The sequence below is a fragment of the Prinia subflava genome, chromosome 3, assembly GCF_021018805.1.
Source record: "Prinia subflava isolate CZ2003 ecotype Zambia chromosome 3, Cam_Psub_1.2, whole genome shotgun sequence".
NCBI classification, from domain to species: Eukaryota; Metazoa; Chordata; class Aves; order Passeriformes; family Cisticolidae; genus Prinia; species Prinia subflava.
Genome location: NC_086249.1, coordinates 82,729,599 through 82,748,348, shown reverse-complemented (window position 1 = coordinate 82,748,348; position 18,750 = coordinate 82,729,599). Strand labels below are relative to the sequence as shown.

The following is an 18,750-nucleotide window of genomic DNA, read 5'->3' as shown; positions in this document are numbered from 1 at the left end:
TTCTCAGCACGTAAAGGAGCTATAGATATTTATCTGCTGAAAATAGTAGAGCACTTGCAACTAAAATGCATGGATTAGAGAAGTCAAGGGGAATGAGTTACCTTACAAAGTCTATTAATAATCTTAATTCAACAAAGAATGTGCAGTATGAAGTGGCAATGCATGGGCAACTTGTGAAAGAGAATAATGTCAGTCTTTGATTCTGCTGAAAGAACAGCAGACTGAGAAGACCCAGATGTCTGCTTGGTGCAAACAGCCATAATTCACCCTCCACCCCTGTCACTACAGTATGAAATGGGAATTTAACCATTTTTAGCAACTGTTTATTGGAGCCTCTTGCTATTTAACACTGAGTTATATGCCTTGGGTATGTCTTCAGAGTTTGAGACTTTGGCTGCATTTATTACTCAAAGAATGTGTTATTAGCTCATGCTAGACTTAATAAAGGAGGCCAGCTGCTAGGCAGGAAGTGCTGCCTGGAAAGGCTGTAAGAATAGTATTGTTACATCTCAGTGTGCTGGGAAATGCCCTTGGTTTTCCCCTAAACACCTGCAAAAGCAGCCAATCTATTGACTTCAGAATTTAAACCTTTTAAAAATAAAAAATACAAACTTAAAATATGATCCCTGGCCTTTGATATCAGGAGTGTTGATACTGCAACCTGAGAGTGTCTGGCATGATGCTGGCTGGGGATTCAGCTGTCATTTTCTGGGTGTCTGTAACGAGTGTTGCTCTCAAGTCAGGGAGTGTGTTTCCTCTGACTCTACAGTCAATTTTAACTTCATTTTGGGTAGTCTTCCCATACTGTGTTTAATAGGAGGCAGACTTAATGTTTTGGAATTTGGGGGAGAATTTCTTGGAATGAACTTTGAATTTTGAACTCTATGAGCAAACCTAAGGACAAGATGACTGTGTTTGAGCAGAATGGGAACATCCCCTGCCTGCAGGAGTGGTTGTCCTGGAAAGCTGAATGGTTTCTTTCCTACTGAAGTTGACTGGAGCACTTCTCACTTTTTTCTTAAGGGGATATGCTGAATATTGATGTTTAGGAACTTTATGTACATGTCTGGGACAACTACAGAAAATACTGACTTAAAATAAAACTTTTTTCAAGGGAAAAAAATATTCTTCTGGACAGAGCTGTTGGAACTAATCTTAGAGTGAAGCTCCTGGGCTGTGCATAGAGTATGTGCATGGAGCACTCAGTGAGGGCTCATTTAGCCTTACAGCTGATGTGAAGTACTGGTTTTAAGAGTAGTTAAAAAGATTAACAATAGTAAAATCCACTCTCATGTCTTGCAAAGAAGCAAAAATTCAGCATATTTATGTTAGGCAATGCAGCCTTTATGGAAAGAGAGCTAGTGCATGGAGAAATTGAAACATTTTATCTTGCACATATCCTACAGTGGTTTAGACAAAGTGTCAGGAATAAGTTTGTAATCTGGGACTGATGGAAGCTACTGGCCCATCTTCTGGTTAACTTCAGTGTGGATTATACAATTGGCCATACAGCCTTCTGCTGAAGAGGCTTAGTCCTTTCAAGTGGGAGCTGCTCTGTGGAAAAGAAGATTTTCATCCCTTCTGTCACCATGACATTATTGCACAAATCCAAAACATGGTCTCCTACCAGGCACTGTGAAGAAAATTAACTCTGCCCCAGCCAAACCCAGCACAAAGTATACACTGCTTCTCTGAGCTTTAATTTATTTCTCTGTCTGCTTGGTATGACAGTATTTTCATCTTTATTACTCTGTTTTTAGGTTGCCTGAAGCTCAGCAGAGGGTTGGAGGATGTTTTCTAAATCTGATGCCACAAATGAAAAGCTTATACCTTACATACTGTGCCAACCACCCATCAGCAGTAAATGTCCTTACAGAACACAGGTATGTTAACTTGGTGGTCTTCTAAGTCTGATACAAAAATGTATGTAACATACACCTGAGTTGTAAAGCTGGGACATCTCTTCTTACATGTTTGGTGTAATAGAACTTGTTTGAGAAAAAAATTACATTTTCCTTAAAAAAGACAAAATGCCCCATAAAACATGTTTTATGGGACATTTTGTCTTCTTTGTTTTAAAAACCCCATGTTTTAAAAATAACCCAAAATACCCCCTGTTTCATGTGACCAAGACAGCTTGGTCACATGATCACTGTCGCTTTTGACAGTGTTTTATCAACTATTTGAGAGAATTTTTTCATTGAAAGAACACATGCTGGACTCTGAATATGTAAACCAAACTTTGTGGATTGTCATCTTGTTTTAAAGATGTTGAGATCAAAACAAGTGTGTGAAATTATGGCATAACTGATGTGACTTAGGCTTCTTAGACAGTTGGTGCTTTGTAACTTATCCCTGTAAAAGCCTGTATATACTTAACTTCATAATAGCATTATACCCTTAGCTTTACTTTTGAGTTATATGAAAGAAATGTGAGTTTTACACGATTACTATTTTCTGTAGGAAGTAGGATGCTTAGTTAACATGGTATAGGTTGCTCAGCTTTTGGACAGACCTTAAATTTGCATAGAAGATGCCCTGTATCAACTTGAGGGAAAAGTGTTGAGGTGAGAATTTGATGAAAAGTCATCTTTCCCAAGCTTTTGCTATATACTTCCATCCCATTGACTCTTGTGATGAAGCAGCTGTTGTTTGGGGCTATTTATGCTTGTTTGTGGTGCAGGACAGAGCCATAACTTCTTGGAGGTTAGCTATAGGACACATTCTGGCAGGGTATATGTTCTTTTTGGCTTTACACACGCCTCTCCTTTTTGTCTTGTTGCATTGGATGAAAGTAAATATATTTTGTGTGCTCTTAACACTTAGAAAACAAAGAGGATCAGAATAGATTTTTTCCTATAGTGTTAGCTTCTTTCAGGAACTCAAATTTCATTTTAACAGCAACGTTGTGGCATGTTTGTGAGCTTTACACATAACATTATGAAGATAAGAAATCTTCTAGTTACAAAATACTATGAACTTTCACTTACGTTATTAATACATGTAACTATATTCCAACCCCAGCTGGAAAAATGAAGCTGCAAATTCACATTTCAGTATAGGCAGAAAGAAGTAAGTTTTTGTCATTAAAATTCGGCAAGACAAAAATATTTTTAACTCCCCCAATGAAATCCCTACATGTTTCCTTTCTTTCAAATGACCTTCTTCTTAGTGCCATTTTCTGTAAATGGTTTCTTACAGAAATACTCTTGGGCTTAGAATTTTTTTTTGTTTGTTTGAGTCCTTATCCTCTTTCCATACAGAGGTCTGGGGTTTAACCTATAGATGGAAGATGTCATGTGACAGCAAAGTGATCATCTACATTTATTTAGATTCTGAGATATCTATAAGGGATTATCTCATAACTTGGAGAAACAGTGACAAAAATGTGAGAGAGGAAAACTGTTTGTTCTGTAAATGGAGAGGAGAAGCATTTCTTCTTTCATGTTTCTTTTGTGTAAAATGTCCTAAGAAAAATTCAGCTTCAGGTATCTAAAGTCAGCTTGACATGAAATCCTGGTGGAGACAATATAAGTATCATAGAGGAGTTAAATAATTTGGTTGTGGAAGTTTGTTCGTATGAGACAGTCAAGGGATGAGAAGTTGAGACAGTTTTCTGTCTAACTGTGTTACTAGGCATGAGTCAACAGAATTGCATCCTATTTTTTCTAATTACCCCTATTTTATTATTGTAATACCTTAATTTTTGTTATTCAACATTGCTGTAGGTAGCAAGTGGCCTGACTGAATATTTTGCTTGAGACAACTGCTATGAAGAAATCAATAGGTGGCTTTAAGCAGTTCTGAATGTCTTCCTGTTAGAAAGCTGGAAAACAAATTTTAATTACGTTGTTTCAAAGCAGAGGGAAAGAAAGAAGTAACAAACTGGTTGGAGGCATGAAGAAATGTAAAATACCCAGAACTGTCTCTTTGTTTAGCTGAAATTATTTTAGTGTGTAAAAAAAAATCCCCTATAAACCTTAATTTCAAAATTGCCATGAGGTTTGAGGATAGCCATGATTGTAGTAATGGTGAAATAATTACACTGCAGTTTATACTGGGTAAAATACCAAGGTTTAAGGTTTTTAAGAAAAGGCAATGTTAGTTGACTGTTTTGTCAGCACAATTTTAGAAGAGGCTCCAAACCCATGTGTTTCAATAGTAGCAAAAATAGGGCAAAGAAATAAGTGTATGTGGAATACTTGGACTTCAATATCATGTTTGTAGCATCTGTGCTATTCAGTAGCCTTTTAGAGAAGAAAAGGGAACTGTCTGGAGCAGTTTCATTTGGAACATAAATTCTTACTGTCTGCAGAAGTTTATTTCTTGCCATGAGCTCTGGGCAATTCATAAACTGAACACATATGCAATACCTCTTGAAAGCCTTTTTACGAAAAACCCTAGCAAATGTCAAATTCTTATATCACAAAATAAGTATTTTCTACTCAGTTTACTAGGCTGCTTGTTTTTCTGGGAACCCATACCAACAAAAAAAATAGTCCTAGATAATTGCTCTAGGTGAGGATTTTTAAAAATTTTATAAAAGATACTAATTTTTTTTTTTAAACTGTCATTGGCTAAAAAGAGCTTTAAGGAACTTGGCTGAAGCATTAACTGTTTTCTTTCTTCAGAGTGATTGGATCACTTACATTAAAATTGTGATTGTCTGGTTTGGTGGAGCATTACACATGGGGGTTTTATATGTCATTTTCTGAGCTATCAAGGGTGTTCTTCAGGCAGTGTTGTAAGACCTGTTAAAATATTGTTGACACCTTGTGAAGGCTCTGTGTGTATGTATAGTTAAAACTCTGTATTAATGTGCTCAGAATTACTGTGCACTCCTAGACAGAAAGTTTATTTGAATAGTATTCTTGTGGAGTAGATTCTAAATAGCAGTCCTAGGGATGTGGCTGGAGATTTAAAAGGGGCATTCAACTGGAATGTGACTGTGTTTTTTTCCTTTCTTTTAAATGCCATCCAGTATGAATGAAAATCTGTTTCCACTTTATCTTTTGTCATTTGCTTCTTGATCATATGCAGCAGCAACATGGGGGCTTTTATTCAATTAATACAGAGTAAGGGTTTGTGTGTGCATATATGTTCATGTTTATGTAAATATGTGGTCTGCACCGAAGGGGGTCAATTACAGTATTTAAAGAATAAGATGTTTACCATGTTCAAATCTTCAAAGCCACAAACATCTTTCATTTCATTAAGTTAAATTATTAATAGTCAGACAATTAAAAGACTATTAAAATAGTAGGAGACCTGAGTGTATGTGAATATGAAGAAATGGGAGTAAAGCTTACTGCAGCCCATACATGGGTTCAGGTTTCAGAGCTGTGTCTTTCTGTAGATGTATTTGCCTCTGATAAGCACAGCAACAACAAAATCTTTCTGTTAAGATTGGGAACAGATCCTCTTCTTGGTTCCAGTTGTGACTTTGTAAGTTGTACCCAGGTGTTAAAGTTGTTACACAATGTAATTTCTCCAATTTTATACTGTCTTGTAATTTGGTAGGTACTTTTTGTCTCAGGAATTGTTTTGGAGCTATTGCATACTTTTTTTCCCAGAGTTTAAATTCCTTCTGCTTAATGAATCAAGAATTTTGAAGGATTAAGTAATTTTTTCTCAGATCTGACACTGTATCTTGTAACTGTGTCTTAAGCCACTGGCTAGAGCTGGAGAGGTGGAGTTTGCTGGGTACTCTTGGGTGGTGCTCTGGCAGAGCTCAGAGTTTTGCTTGATCCCTTCCCGTAGTGGCTGTAGTGCCCCTGTACCCCATCCCTCTTTCACTTACTTTATTCCACAGCAGTCCCAGCTTTTTGGCTCCATTGTGTCAGGTTTGGTTCTACTATTTACAGTTTTGCTTGAGGATCCCAGTTCAGGTCTAAGGATAGATGTTCCAATATATGGTATTATTTTAGGAGATAGTTTTGCTTGCTGGTGAGACCAGTACTGCCTAGAGGGTGTAGAGTTTAGTCCAACTAGCACTGTTCCTGTGTGTGCTTCTGATCAGACATATGCTTGCCTTCCAGTAAGAGAAGGAACAGAATGAGCAACTGAAGGCGTGAAAGAGTGAATTTCCTGCAGATTAAAAAAACACGGTTGGATACAAAGTACAGAAATGGGTAATTGCAGCAGGATAAGGAGTGCCAGGAACATGAAATGTTAGCTAGCTGGGAAAGATCACAAGCAACAAAGTTCAGTGCAACAAGAAAGTCTAGCAAAAGAACAGGCAGAAGCAAGGACTGCGACTTCCTATGGACTATATCCAAAAATGGAAGAGAAAAGATATTTGAGTATGGGATTTACAGAAGGTTGGATAATGGAATTTAAAAAACCAAATGTAACAGGCCCCACTTATCAGTGGACAAAAAATTCTTTTGAGGAAATATGGACAGACCCAATGTAACCAACATCAGGTATGTAATTTTGGAGGGGTAGAGTGGGGTGTTAAACTTTTTTACTTTGTTTAAACAGCAGTATATTTATTTTAAAACAGACAGAAGAAAAATCTTAGCAGATGAAAATTTAATTTGATGAAAAGGTAGTTGAAAATTACTAACACACACACACACACACCTGTTTTTTTTAATTTTGCAAAGTGGCAAATATCAAGCCAGTTCTCAGCAGCAAGAAATTTATTCACAAATTTTTACTTGTTGAAACATTAATTTTGCTAGATTCTTTTGTTCTCCTGGATAACATGTCCCAAACATATTCTACACTTGCATCACAGACCTAGCAGTCTGGATAAAATTTGTGGAGCTGGAACATCACAATTACTCCGAGTAACTGGAGCGTGGAATACAGATCAGCTTGAGTCAGAAAACTCTTTGTGCCTCCCCCACTTTGGTGGATCCCTGAGCCTGCAAGAGTGCAGGCTGATGTCATACGCCGAGCAGCAGTCCCCGGGAGAGGAGCTTCACTGGGAGGTTTTGCCCTAGGGAATTAAAAGCTGCAGCTGAGGGGTTGCTGAGCTGAGCTGTGTCACGACGCTCTCAAAATGCGGTGCCTGTGTGCAGTCCTCAGACCCCTCAGCAGTGATAGCTCGTGCTCCATCTATTACAAACAGAGACCTGCTTCAGAAGTGTAAGTTGTGATTTTAAATGTATACACTTTTAGTTCCTGGATCTGCTTTCCTCAAGGTTCAATGGCCTTCTTTTTTTATCCTTCTGTTACTTGTAGGCACATCTGAACTTTTTCTTCTCTCTTCCAGTGTGATTTGCAGTTTTTGAGGCAGCTGTTCTGGGAAAGATTTGAATTAATTAGTTGGGCTTAAAGACACTTTTCATGGTGACCTTTTTAAATATCTCAAGCTGTGAACCAACTCTAAGTCTGGAGTGGGAAGAACTCTTCAGCTTGAGATTTCAGAGTAAATGAAGCACAGCACTTTTGTATGTTTCTCTGCATTTTACTTTGTAAAGCGATGCAAGTAGTAAATTTAAGTCTCATCTGCCTCTTTCTGAAAAGCTACTTGCTCAGGCAGTTGTGATTGAGTTGATGATTTCACCGTTCAAAAGATTTTCCTGTTCAGCTAAATGATAGCTTTTTATTGAAACATACTCTGAGCTGTGGGCTGGAGTTTCGTTTAGCATATACTGCCTAGGAGACTGTGGTACTTGGAGGCATCAACTGAAATTGTGGCATGAAAGAGCCATTGTCTCTGGCAAAGCAGCTGCCACCAACGTTTTTTATGTTGCAAGTAATTAAAAAACGGTTGTGAGCTGTTGTCATGTTCGAACAGTATTTTAACCCACTCATATGTTTTTGAAAGTAAAAGTAAAATTTTTCATTATGTCCTGTACTTTATTTGTCTTTGACTAGATGAAAGACACTCACTTTAAGCTTTGAACTTAAGTAACATCTGCGTTTTGATGGATATTTTATGTCCACAAAGTGCCAGGTTGGTACAGCATTAATAGAATGCTAAGGTGGTCTGCATGATGGAACAGCTCAGACAAAATTTTGGGTACTATTGTATTAAAGGAGTGTATGCCTGTGTTTAGGCTAAAGCTTAAACAAGCAGGCATGTCAAAACTTGTCAGAGGGAAGTATGAAAGAAAACATTGTCCTCTTGGGAATGTTGGGAGAAAAATGACATCATTTAGTTTTAATTACACCTGTTAACACTGCTCCCCGTTCAAGGCTTCCTGATGATGCCATTGCTAAGCCTGTTTTTCAGGACGTTTGCGTACGTTTCAAGTGAGCTGAGGTTTAAAGTTGCTCCATAAATTCCTATATTGTGATTGAGTAAAAAAGGCGATGATCAGCAGCAAGTGTCATTTGAGCAGAGAATGGCATAACCACAGAGTGTGTTTAGTTAAAGACATCGCAGAGTAGACAGTGAAAACAAGATAATAGCAGGTTTTATTTCAGGTTTCCAAGAAGTTAATTTTAATTCAAGCTATAGTGAATTTTCCCCTGTTTTTTCACACATCTTTCATAATACTGAAGTTGAAGAAATGGAACAATAATAATGAAAATTAGAAATGTGAATATGGGCAAAATGGTAACCAAAGTATTTTCTACACTAAAAGCATTAAAAAAAACCAACTAACAGGTAGGGGGAAGTGTAAGCATTGAGTGCATAGCTCAGCAAATATTATTTGTATAATGCATTTGTGTGCACCCAACAGTAAGGAAATGGCTGAAGTAATTAGGAATGAGGACTTTGGCCCCTTAGCAGTCTAAGGGTAAAAATGAGGACTGTTCAGAACAGTGTTGTATTCAAGATTGGCACATCCTGTGGAAAATGCAGCTTTGGAGGAGTGAAAGACAATCTCTGTAATACACTTATGGATTGTGCTGCCTGAAATGGGGAAGAGTAGTAGATACTGTAAAAGGGCAGAGTTGGTAGAATGAGGCAGCAGGGGCTGTGTCTGACTGAAGCAAACAAAATGCAAAGAATGAGTTTAAACAGCTACTTCCTCTTGGTTCTTGTATGAAATGTCTTTGTCATGAAGAAGGTGAAGTACGATGAAGTATAAAGTACTGTGTGTAACCTGGCTTTATGATGCTGAAATGGGTGGGGGTGATTGCAGGTACAGTGAATGGATAAAGCAGAAAAGCAATGACTTGCACGTGATCAGTGGCATACATAGGGAAGTGAAATTTAAAGCCAATGGGTGCCTTCTGGCAGGAGGAATTTCCCAGGTGAACTTTGGTAAAGCTTCCTGTGTAAACTGGGTGTCATACCTTTGTTACTTACTGGAAACAGTTTCTTTCTTTTTAACTGAGTCAGGAGAAGAGGAGGTGCCACCACCCTGTAGCTGTGCAGCCTGATCTTTCAGGGAATTACCCAGAGTACCTGACCTCGAAGTAGCTGGTACCACAATAAACCCAAGACACAGTTTCAAGTCAAAATCCCTACTCTTGTTTAGGATGCCACTGCAGCCAGCTGTCAAGTTCTGACCTGGTGTGATTTTATGCTAAGCAAGGGCAGCCTCTAGGTATTCAGAGCTGGCCAGCTTTACTTAATTTTAAATTTAAGCTCAAAAAATTACTCGGGTTCATGTGTGTTGCATTATTATAACACTTCATGCAAGATATTGTAGGAAGTTTTTCAAGGTGTTTCAACTTTGGCTAAAACCTGTTTGTCACAAACTGTTGTTGAAGGCCTGGAGTTGCTGATATATCCTGCTTAAGAAGGATGCAAGGTTCTTCCCAAGTGTGCCCAGCCCTTCTTTTTGCATCTTTAAAATGCACAGCAGATGGTGAGAAATCCCCTCACCCTCTTTCTCCACTCTATAGTTAAATGCAGTTAAATGTAGTTAAATGGAGCTGAAATGACACAAATAGACACAGAGGAGTGCCTGGGCCTCCTTAGAATGGGGACAGAAAGCTCTTGAAAGAGGTGATGTAAATGATGATGGACCTGACAATTCAGAAACAGTGCTGGATAAACATAAGCAAGGTAGTGTGAGTAAATTCCAGTTAGCTAATCTGAAGACAAGTAAACTTGAAGTAAACTCTGTGGAAAAGTACCCTCTTTTCTGTGAGCTGGGGGAAGCTTTGGTACCTGGGAAGTGAATTATCCAGGTGGGATAGTGGGTAGAGCACTTACATTGGGATGGGAAGGTCACAGTCCATAGAACTGTAGAATCATTTAGGTTGAAAAGACTTGTAAGATAGAATCCAACTGTTAACCCAGCCCTGCTAAGTCCACCACTAAACCATGCCTCTGAGCACCATGTTTGTGTTCTTGTTCTGTTGTCCTCATCTGTTTGAGAAATGACATTAATAAGCAGTGTCACTTGTTCTGAAATGGGAAGGAGTGTATGTGTGTCTTGAATGCAGTAAGATGTTACATTTTTAAAAAAATTACTTTCTGTACTTCTTTTATTTAGATTTTTGCCTTTAGAATTCTGTGTTCTTTGGCAACTTATATTTTATAAAGCCTGGCAATCAGCCCAGATACTGCCGTATCTTCCGTTCTGAATGGAGAGGATTTATTTTGGTCGTGGTAGTTTAAACTCTTGAAAAGCTAGTCTTCCTTCATCGTAGTCCTCTAAAACCTCTGCCTTGTAAGCAGGAGATGTAGCTATTTTGTTTCCTTGATAGCAAAGGGAGCTGAAAGTCTCAGATCTGGTGTTTTAACTGTGTTGTTGTAAAAATTGAGGGGCTGGGCCAGTTTTGAATTATTCAAACACCAAAAAATATCTAGAGAGGGAAGTGGCAAGTCATGAGACACGGAGAGAATGGATTTCTTACAGTGACTTTGCTATGAAAAGAAGTGTGTTGTCTAAGTCCACACTTCATGAAACCCTAGCTCATTAGAGAATGGACTGCATGGTGATTATTTCTACCATTTGTAGGGATGTTGGTCATTTTCTTGCATTAACACCTTGGATGTGAGATGAGGTCGTTAAATATGTAAGGGGGGAGAGAAAAAACCTCTAAACTGTTCTGTCTTCTTATTGGTATCTGACACCATAAAAACCACCTGTTTTTAATTATATATGAAGCGTTTGACTCTTGCTTGTGTATTGCTTGTGTAAACCACCTCTAAGGTCATATGTAATTTTACTAGAGTGAAGAGCTAAGTAATAAAATTCTGTAATTGTTGCTTGAATGGTGCAACATTTAGGAACTGTCTTTGAGCACTGGTTGTCTAGAACAGTGGATTTGATCCTATGTATGTTTTTCCCAGGTTGAAAAAATTTGGTTGAGCCCCAAATCTACACAAATGACTTTGTTCCTGTATTCTAGTCAATACACAAATGGGTCACAGCACTTAAGTTGTCCTTGAATCAATTTTTTCATTTGGCCTCTTGTTTTATTGGCATACTTCATTGCAGTGAAAGACTGAATCGTGAATCCAATGTAATTTATTTGTTTTGATAATTTGATCTTCATTTGCTTAAATATCTTGTGTACACAGTGAGGAACTAGGAGAATTCATGGAGATGAAGGGTGCAAACAGCCCTGGGATCCTTGTACTGACCACGGGCCTCAGCAAACCTTTTATGCGTCTGGATAAATACCCCACGTTACTCAAAGAACTTGAAAGGCACATGGAGGTATATCTTATCAGCATTTATGTTCCAGCTTAATGATGATTTGACAACAATTATTTTAAAGGTACATGTCAAACATGATGGGACCCAAAGTTACATTTGTTTGCTCTTCCGTCAGCCTTCTAAACTACAGGCTGCCGTGGTTTATGTAAAAGTCAGTGCAGTAAAACTCCCTGTAAAAGCATTAAATGTAAAACATTTAAAGTAAAACAATCCAGAAAAGCTAGCATCACTCCTAGAATAGCCTTACCAGGGTCTCTAGTTAACTTGACATTGAATGTGTCTACTGCACACTACTTGGGGCCACTTAAGCTTGTAGAGGGAGTACTGCTTTTCACCTTAGCATGTCCAACACATTGGCAAAATAGTCCCTCTGACTTCTAATGAACACTGTCCAAAAGTGATCTTTACAGGACGAGAACGTGTTTGAGGACCTACTTTTTTCACCTTTGCATTTAATAGGTTAGAAATATGGAGTGTGAAAAAAAGAAATAGAAAGCGTGGGGGTCTTGTCACACAGACTGGTTTGTCAGCCAGTGACAGCAGAACATGCTAATTAGTCTGTAGGGAATCACCTTTGTGACAAAGCTAACCTGCTAAACAAAACTCTATAAATACTTTCCTCTTGGGATTTCAAAATCTGTTATCCACTGGGTCTTATGAAACTTCTTTGGCTCTATTTTAAGTGTAACTAGAATTGTGCTAAGATTGATATAAATTGTGCTATTGATATAAGAAGCCTATGAGGAGACCAGCTTAGTCTACAACTAAATTTTTGCAGAATTGTTTGTTTTTAATTAAGCCTCTAACATTTTTTAAAATTAACTTTGCTAGAACTGAACCTTTTATGTATGTTTTCTCCATTGTTTTTAGGATTATCATCCGGATCGTCCAGATATTCAAAAATCCATGACTGCCTTCAAAAATCTTTCTGTAAGAGTAATAAAAGAATAGATTATGTATTTTAAGTAGAATGTTTTCTAATTTCACCCTCCTTTATTGCTTAAAAAAATGAAGGTTTTTTTTTTAATGTGTAGTAAATTTTAAAAAGCCTGGAAATTAATGCTGTATATGGGCAGAGCTAAGGATGGTAATTTGCTGGGATGTTAAAGCAAATAGACTTTTGGGGTAAGAGTTGAGGAAACTATTGTGTACCTCTGCCCTCTCATCATACTTCATCTCCCTTTCTACTAGTGCTTGCATGACTAGTGTCCTGAGGAAGGGCTTCTTTACAACAAATGAGTGCATCTTCTGATTCTTTTTTCTAAGTGCATTCCTTCTAGGGGAATGGTGTTGGTTTTGACAGAGAAGGGTTGAAGAGGAAAGTGCTAGTGAAGTTCAGAAGATGCAAAATTTCTAGCAATAATAGGAACAGGAAGCCTAATTTGAACAGATAAACTGTCTGCTACAGTCTTTACAAAAAATGAAAGTCTGTGCCTCAACTGCAACAAGCATATAAGTAATCCAGTCTCAGTTACAATAAACTTACTGTGTTGTGCTTCCTGTTAGGAATGTGTGCTAATGATACCCTGACATTTCTTAATTTTCTAAACTAGAAATTTAATGTTATCAGTGTTCAGAAGTGGTTTGTGTATTCCATCCTGTTGGTTGGGTGCTATACAAACAAGAGAAAACAATTGTGTTGAGAAAAATTCAAATGGATAGAAGTAGAGCAGATTGGAGCTGCTTAATAAAAGTAGTAACACAAGGTTCTAGACATTCATGGTTTGTGCATTTGAAAGATGATGTTTTGTGGTATAGGCACGTATTTCTGACACCTGTGTTACTCTTTGCTGTTGAGCATGGCCATTTTTGGTTAGTCATACCAAGGAAGGAGAAATTTGAGTAACAGAGCTATGACTGGATTTGGAAGGGTAATTGAAGTCAGTGTATTGAAAAGCCATAATATTATAAGTTAGTAAAACTGGTTAACAAAAATATTGGTAATAGTCATCTAAATGAAAATGCTTCAAGTAAGGTGCTGTCTTGTGTGTATTACAAGCATAGCAGTAAATACAACTGTAGTGGTATTTCTGAGGGTATTTCTACCCTTAACCCTTCCAAATTGGTGGAGTTTATAGAGATGATGTTTTTCCCAATGTTTATTAGGCACAATGTCAAGAAGTACGGAAACGGAAAGAACTTGAACTGCAAATACTGACAGAAGCTATTCGATGTTGGGAGGGAGAGGATATCAAAACGCTTGGCAACGTGATTTACATGTCCCAAGTCATGATTCAGTGTGCTGGAAGTGAGGTAATGTCCTTCTCATATTTAATGTCACTCTTCCAATTTTCAATAGAATTCATTATAATCATTATACAACAGAAATAAAGAGAGTGCTTCAGAGATGATGGTCTAAGCTAAAGTCTTTCTCTGTTGATTTAAGGCATTTTTTACAAAACCTGAAATAAAATTCTTTGAAAATGGTCTCATTTGTAAAATTTACTGAAAAGTGACTGAATACAGCAGTTCTAAATCTTGTAAGATGTTTTTTTCAGGGCTTTTTTCAAAGTGCATAATTAAACAAGATTTTCCATGTGTTGTTATGTTACAGGATTATCGTGCATAGCAGTTATTACAGTGTGTTTTAAATAGCAAAAGGTTTAAATTTTGTTGTAAGGTGTCTGAGACAGACTCTTCTTTCATGTTTTGGGTGCATTGCTTAAGTAGTAAATTTTGAAATACAAGCTTGAATACCAAATCTTTGAGAAACAGAATAAGAGTATACATTAGAAAGTTAAAAGTGACAAAGTTGGGTGATTTTTTTTCTAACCAAAGAAGCAAATAAAGCATAAAGAAAAACTTTTCCTGCCAGAAATAATGTTAAAATAATCTTAAAAGCAAGTGCTAACAGAAAGGCAACATTATACAGGTTACTGACATGTTTTTATTGCTTGTTGTTCTCCTGAAAAATCGATGGGGCTTTGAACCTGATGAGGGCTTTTGAATTGCAACCTCATTCAGTCCATTTCCTCCCTTAGAACAAAGAGGTCCACAAATATGAAGAAAAAGAAAAATGTTTATGCAACTGAATATTTAAAAGTTAGTCTCTTGATTTTTTTCTCTCAGGTATTTTGTTAGGTGTTAAAGTAAATAAATAAGATTCTGTAGAGCTGATAATGCATCTTCTGCAGATATGTCTCTTTTTGAAGCCAGCAAAACAAATCACCATCCCCTACTCTAATCAGGAGGTAAAATGTCAAATGCAATGGACTTCCAGAAGTTTCTGTTTAGCATTACAGCTTTCTGGCAAGATACAGGACAGCTCCATTTGTGCAACAGCAACTGGGTTTGGTTTTGTCTTTCTCAAAATTGTACAGACATTTGCAAACGCTTGCTTAAAAACATTAAAATTTGCCAAGGACTTGTAATTTGCGAAGATGCTTGAAATAGGATGGTGGCTTTCAGCTGATATACTTATTTTGTCATTAAACTCTTACACTTTAGTGCTTCTCCCTTTTGTTGTCTATTATAGCAGTAGATTCAGAGTAAACATATTCCTCCTTCCATAAAAATACCCCCAAACAAAACCACAATGGATAATTTCATACACGAAACTAGCAAACTAAAACCAGAACAAAGTAATGAGTGCTTTTATTGTGACTATAGTAATTATTCCTTTGCTTTTTCTACTTCTGCTCATAATCCAGTGTTTAAAAATCTGATCTCCAGTTTGAGAGACCACAGTCTCAATATGACTGTAACAGTATCCATCTAAATTATAGGAAGAAATAGATCCAGCATGTAATTTTGGTTTTACTGAAATTGGCCAACCAGTTGTTATCATATTAAACTAGGTCAGTATTTCACCCAGACTGTAAAATTCCTCTTTTTAAAATACAAGGCTGTACTCTTCTGGAAAAAGTATAGGCATGTGTTAGTAGCCCTTTTCAAATAGACAATAAGTAATTCTGTCGTTTTCTTTTCTTTTTTTTTCCCTTTCTTTTTATTATTTTTATAAATGCAATAGAGAGAGTTTTGCACTAAGCAAATATTTGTGGAGAAATCATTCAGTTATGATGCTGATAGCTTTTAACAGTAAAATAAAGGGAGAGGGGATTGTGATGGTATATTTACTTTTTCATTTTCTTCTTTTAACAAGGAAAAGAATGAAAGGTATCTTCTTCTCTTCCCTAACATTTTGCTAATGTTGTCTGCCAGCCCAAGAATGAGTGGGTTTATCTACCAGGTAAAGTAATACATTTACGTATGTGTAAGAATGTGTTGGGGGTTGTGTTCTTTCCAAATGATATTTCATAGGAAACTTGGAAGGATTATTAAACTTCTGCATTTATAAAGATAAAAGGTAATATCTGCAATAAGAAGTGGTCATCTATCCTATAAAATTCTGGCCTAGAAGCCCAAGACTTGATTTTCTTTGTAGCTGTGACTATCACCAAGGAGACATTGGGGGTTTTTTACCTTGTTAGTAGCAGCTGATGAGAGGAAGTATTGGTAGCTTTTTAGATCTATGTGGGAAAGCAGTGTTGCTGCATAGGTTTGTTACTGCTCTTTGACTGCTGCTGAGACTTGACAAAATTGCACAGCCCCCTTAAGCTTTTGTTAGTGTGAAATTAGGCTGTTACCATCAGTTTGTTTAGAGGCATCTGCATTAGTGTTTTATCTTTGAATCAGTGGCACACTTTTAAAATTCATCTTTCAGTTATTTTTCTGTTCAGTGAGCACTGAGTCACAGAGTAGAAGTTGTTTCAGGGCTCACGATGAGATTCCCTCTGGGTGAAATTAAAGTGGAAGGTATTCTCCAAATGGATGCTTGATGTGCTCTAACTGTGGGAAAAGATCAAGTCCATGGACTGACATTCAGTCCCTGGCCCCAGCCTCGGGCTCCCCAGTGTAACACCACCTGAGATGCTCACACTGTGGCCCTAGGGACCTTAGCAGCAGGTGTTTCACTTCACCAGTGCTCTGGTCACAGCTGGCGGACAGTGTTTGAGCCCTCTCCCAAGTTTCCTAGCTGAGCCCTTGTGGCTGCTGCCCTACAGGCTGTTCCAGAGGTGGAACAGCTGCTGTAGTGCAGCAGTGCCGTTTGTCTTGGCTCCCCTGTAGCTCTAGCTGTGTTTCACAGAAGCACTTGCATCTTGGGTGTATAGTTTCAAAGACTCCTGAGAGAGGCAATTGTGTAATCCATGACTTCCAAAGTCTTGTAAATATTCAAATGATGCCATGCAGGTTTGGGACATCACAGTGAAATACCAGAAGACAGGGAAAAACTACAACAAAGTTCTAAAAGGAGACAGATTTCACCTGCGAGAAATGCTTCTGTAAAATAGACACTTAAACAGTTCATTCCTTTCTCCTGAGCAGTGATTTGCCTGCTTCAAAGAAATGCTGAAGGTTGGTCATTTGGTGTTCCTATGTGATCAACCACAGTGACAAAAATGTCACAAAATGTGACCTTTTTTTTTTTTTTTTTTTTTTTTTTTTTTTTTTTTTGAATTAAGAGCAATTAAATTCCAAAATTTGTGTTTGGATTTGTACTTTACCTACCACAATTGTAGATGAATTTGTCTAAAAAGCTGCTGCATTAGGTGGTTCATTAGGTGTCACTTCCAATTATCCCAATGGAAAAAGATACCATAAAAGGCAGGTTAGTTCTGTGTTCCAAGTGGCACAGTCAGAATTTCTAGTGAGAACAGATTCTTCTGTACTGATTAGAAAGACAGCTGACTGGAAATTTAGTATGTTACAAGCAACATGAAATTAAACAGTCTGTCAAGTTTTATTTTTCTTCTCCTATCACTTGCATTTCTTCTTCTTCCCACCCACTTTTTTCCCTAGGTGCACAGCATTGTTCAGTAAATAAATAAGCCATTTTCTGTGGTTTGTCTTCAGCTTTTACTCGGAATGGCCACAGCCCTTTCTTAATGTTCACTATCCAACTGTCTCTTGAAAGCAAAACTCTTAATTTCCTCACAACCTTATGTGTGGTAGTCCCCATTATCTGAGAGTGTCTCAGATTTGAATGACTACATGTTCACAACAAGGTGAAATTATTTTATCACTGTTTGTGTCTGAGACAGTTGCTCAGAGCCCCTGCCTAGGGTGCATAACGTCGGCCTCCTGGACATTTTTCTGAGGTTCACGTCTCAGAACTGGACAGATACAGGCAGAAGATGGTGCAGTTCACTCAGTCATCCTCAGGGAAATTATGCCACTGGAGGCATCATCCAACATAACACCTTCCCTGCATTTCTGAGTAGCCCAGCTGTTCTCAGGCTTCAGATTTTCTGGTTGATAGTGCTGATATCTACTACATGAGCTAATGGGAAGAGCTTCTACCTGTGGTAAACTGAAGTCACAAAGGAGCAAGGACCATACTTCTTAGGAGGGCTACACAATTGTTTATTAAAAGAAGGGAAATATAAATGATTCACAAGTTCACTTCAGTTTTATGTTTTGCTGACTTTGTACTTTCTCTTGCCATGTGATTCAGGGGATCCCTGTCAGCAGTGTACCCCTGTATTGCCTGCTCACCTGTATCACCAGTTCTTGCACATCTCTCTTGTTGTGGTTGTATGCTGTGTTATTTATGAACCAGCAAACACTGGAAAAAAGGGAAAAGAGCAAATTTTAGCTGCATTGTGTCATGCACATGGCCACCATGTTTCCTTCAGTGGGGAAGCTGCCACAAGAGAAGTCGTCCTTTCTCTTTGGTATCTTGGGCCTGAGCATGCTCTGTGCCTACAGAATACCAAGTGATTTTGTGTTTTCAAGCTTCTAAGAAACCTTTGTCCATTCTGCTGTCTTTAGGAAAGAAGAAAACATAAAGTTGTTTTTTATTATTTTTGCTCTATTGGAGCCAAAATTCCACAGCACATAGTATTTGTGCTTTTGCCAGTATTTGCTGAATAGTGTTTCTGTGCAGGAGAATACAGGATCTGTCTTAAAGAACTTTTATTGAAGTTTCATTTTCATCCCAAAAATACTCAGTTTTATTTATTCTTCTGTGTTTCGAAGGGTCAAAAAGTTATCCTAAACTGACTTTTTTTTCCTGCTTGACTGGGTTTAAAGTGGGATTTTCTGCAAAATTAGTATGTACTTCTGTAGAAAATTTACAAGTTTGAAAGTGTTCACTGCAGCTTTTTCCCCCCAAAGTATTTCCATGAGGGAATTTAGTAGTGGCATTATTAGAGAAATAAATGTTCAGTAAATAATTGATTCATTTATTAGTGAAATACTCCTTTATAAATTTCCTTGTTCTACA

The 18,750-nt window shown here is 37.6% G+C and overlaps 1 protein-coding gene across 5 annotated transcripts in view; it reads left to right on the top strand.

Moving 5' to 3' along the window:
- ARHGEF7 (Rho guanine nucleotide exchange factor 7) overlaps window positions 1-18,750 on the top strand; it is a 117,868-nt gene that overhangs the window by 72,779 nt on the left and 26,339 nt on the right. For all 5 annotated transcript variants that reach the window (XM_063392765.1, XM_063392762.1, XM_063392763.1 and 2 more), the window contains 5 exons: window positions 1,761-1,883; window positions 11,387-11,525; window positions 12,396-12,455; window positions 13,632-13,778; window positions 15,628-15,714. In XM_063392765.1, the coding sequence (XP_063248835.1) occupies window positions 1,761-1,883; window positions 11,387-11,525; window positions 12,396-12,455; window positions 13,632-13,778; window positions 15,628-15,714 (556 nt within the window). The remainder of the gene's footprint in view (window positions 1-1,760; window positions 1,884-11,386; window positions 11,526-12,395; window positions 12,456-13,631; window positions 13,779-15,627; window positions 15,715-18,750) is intronic.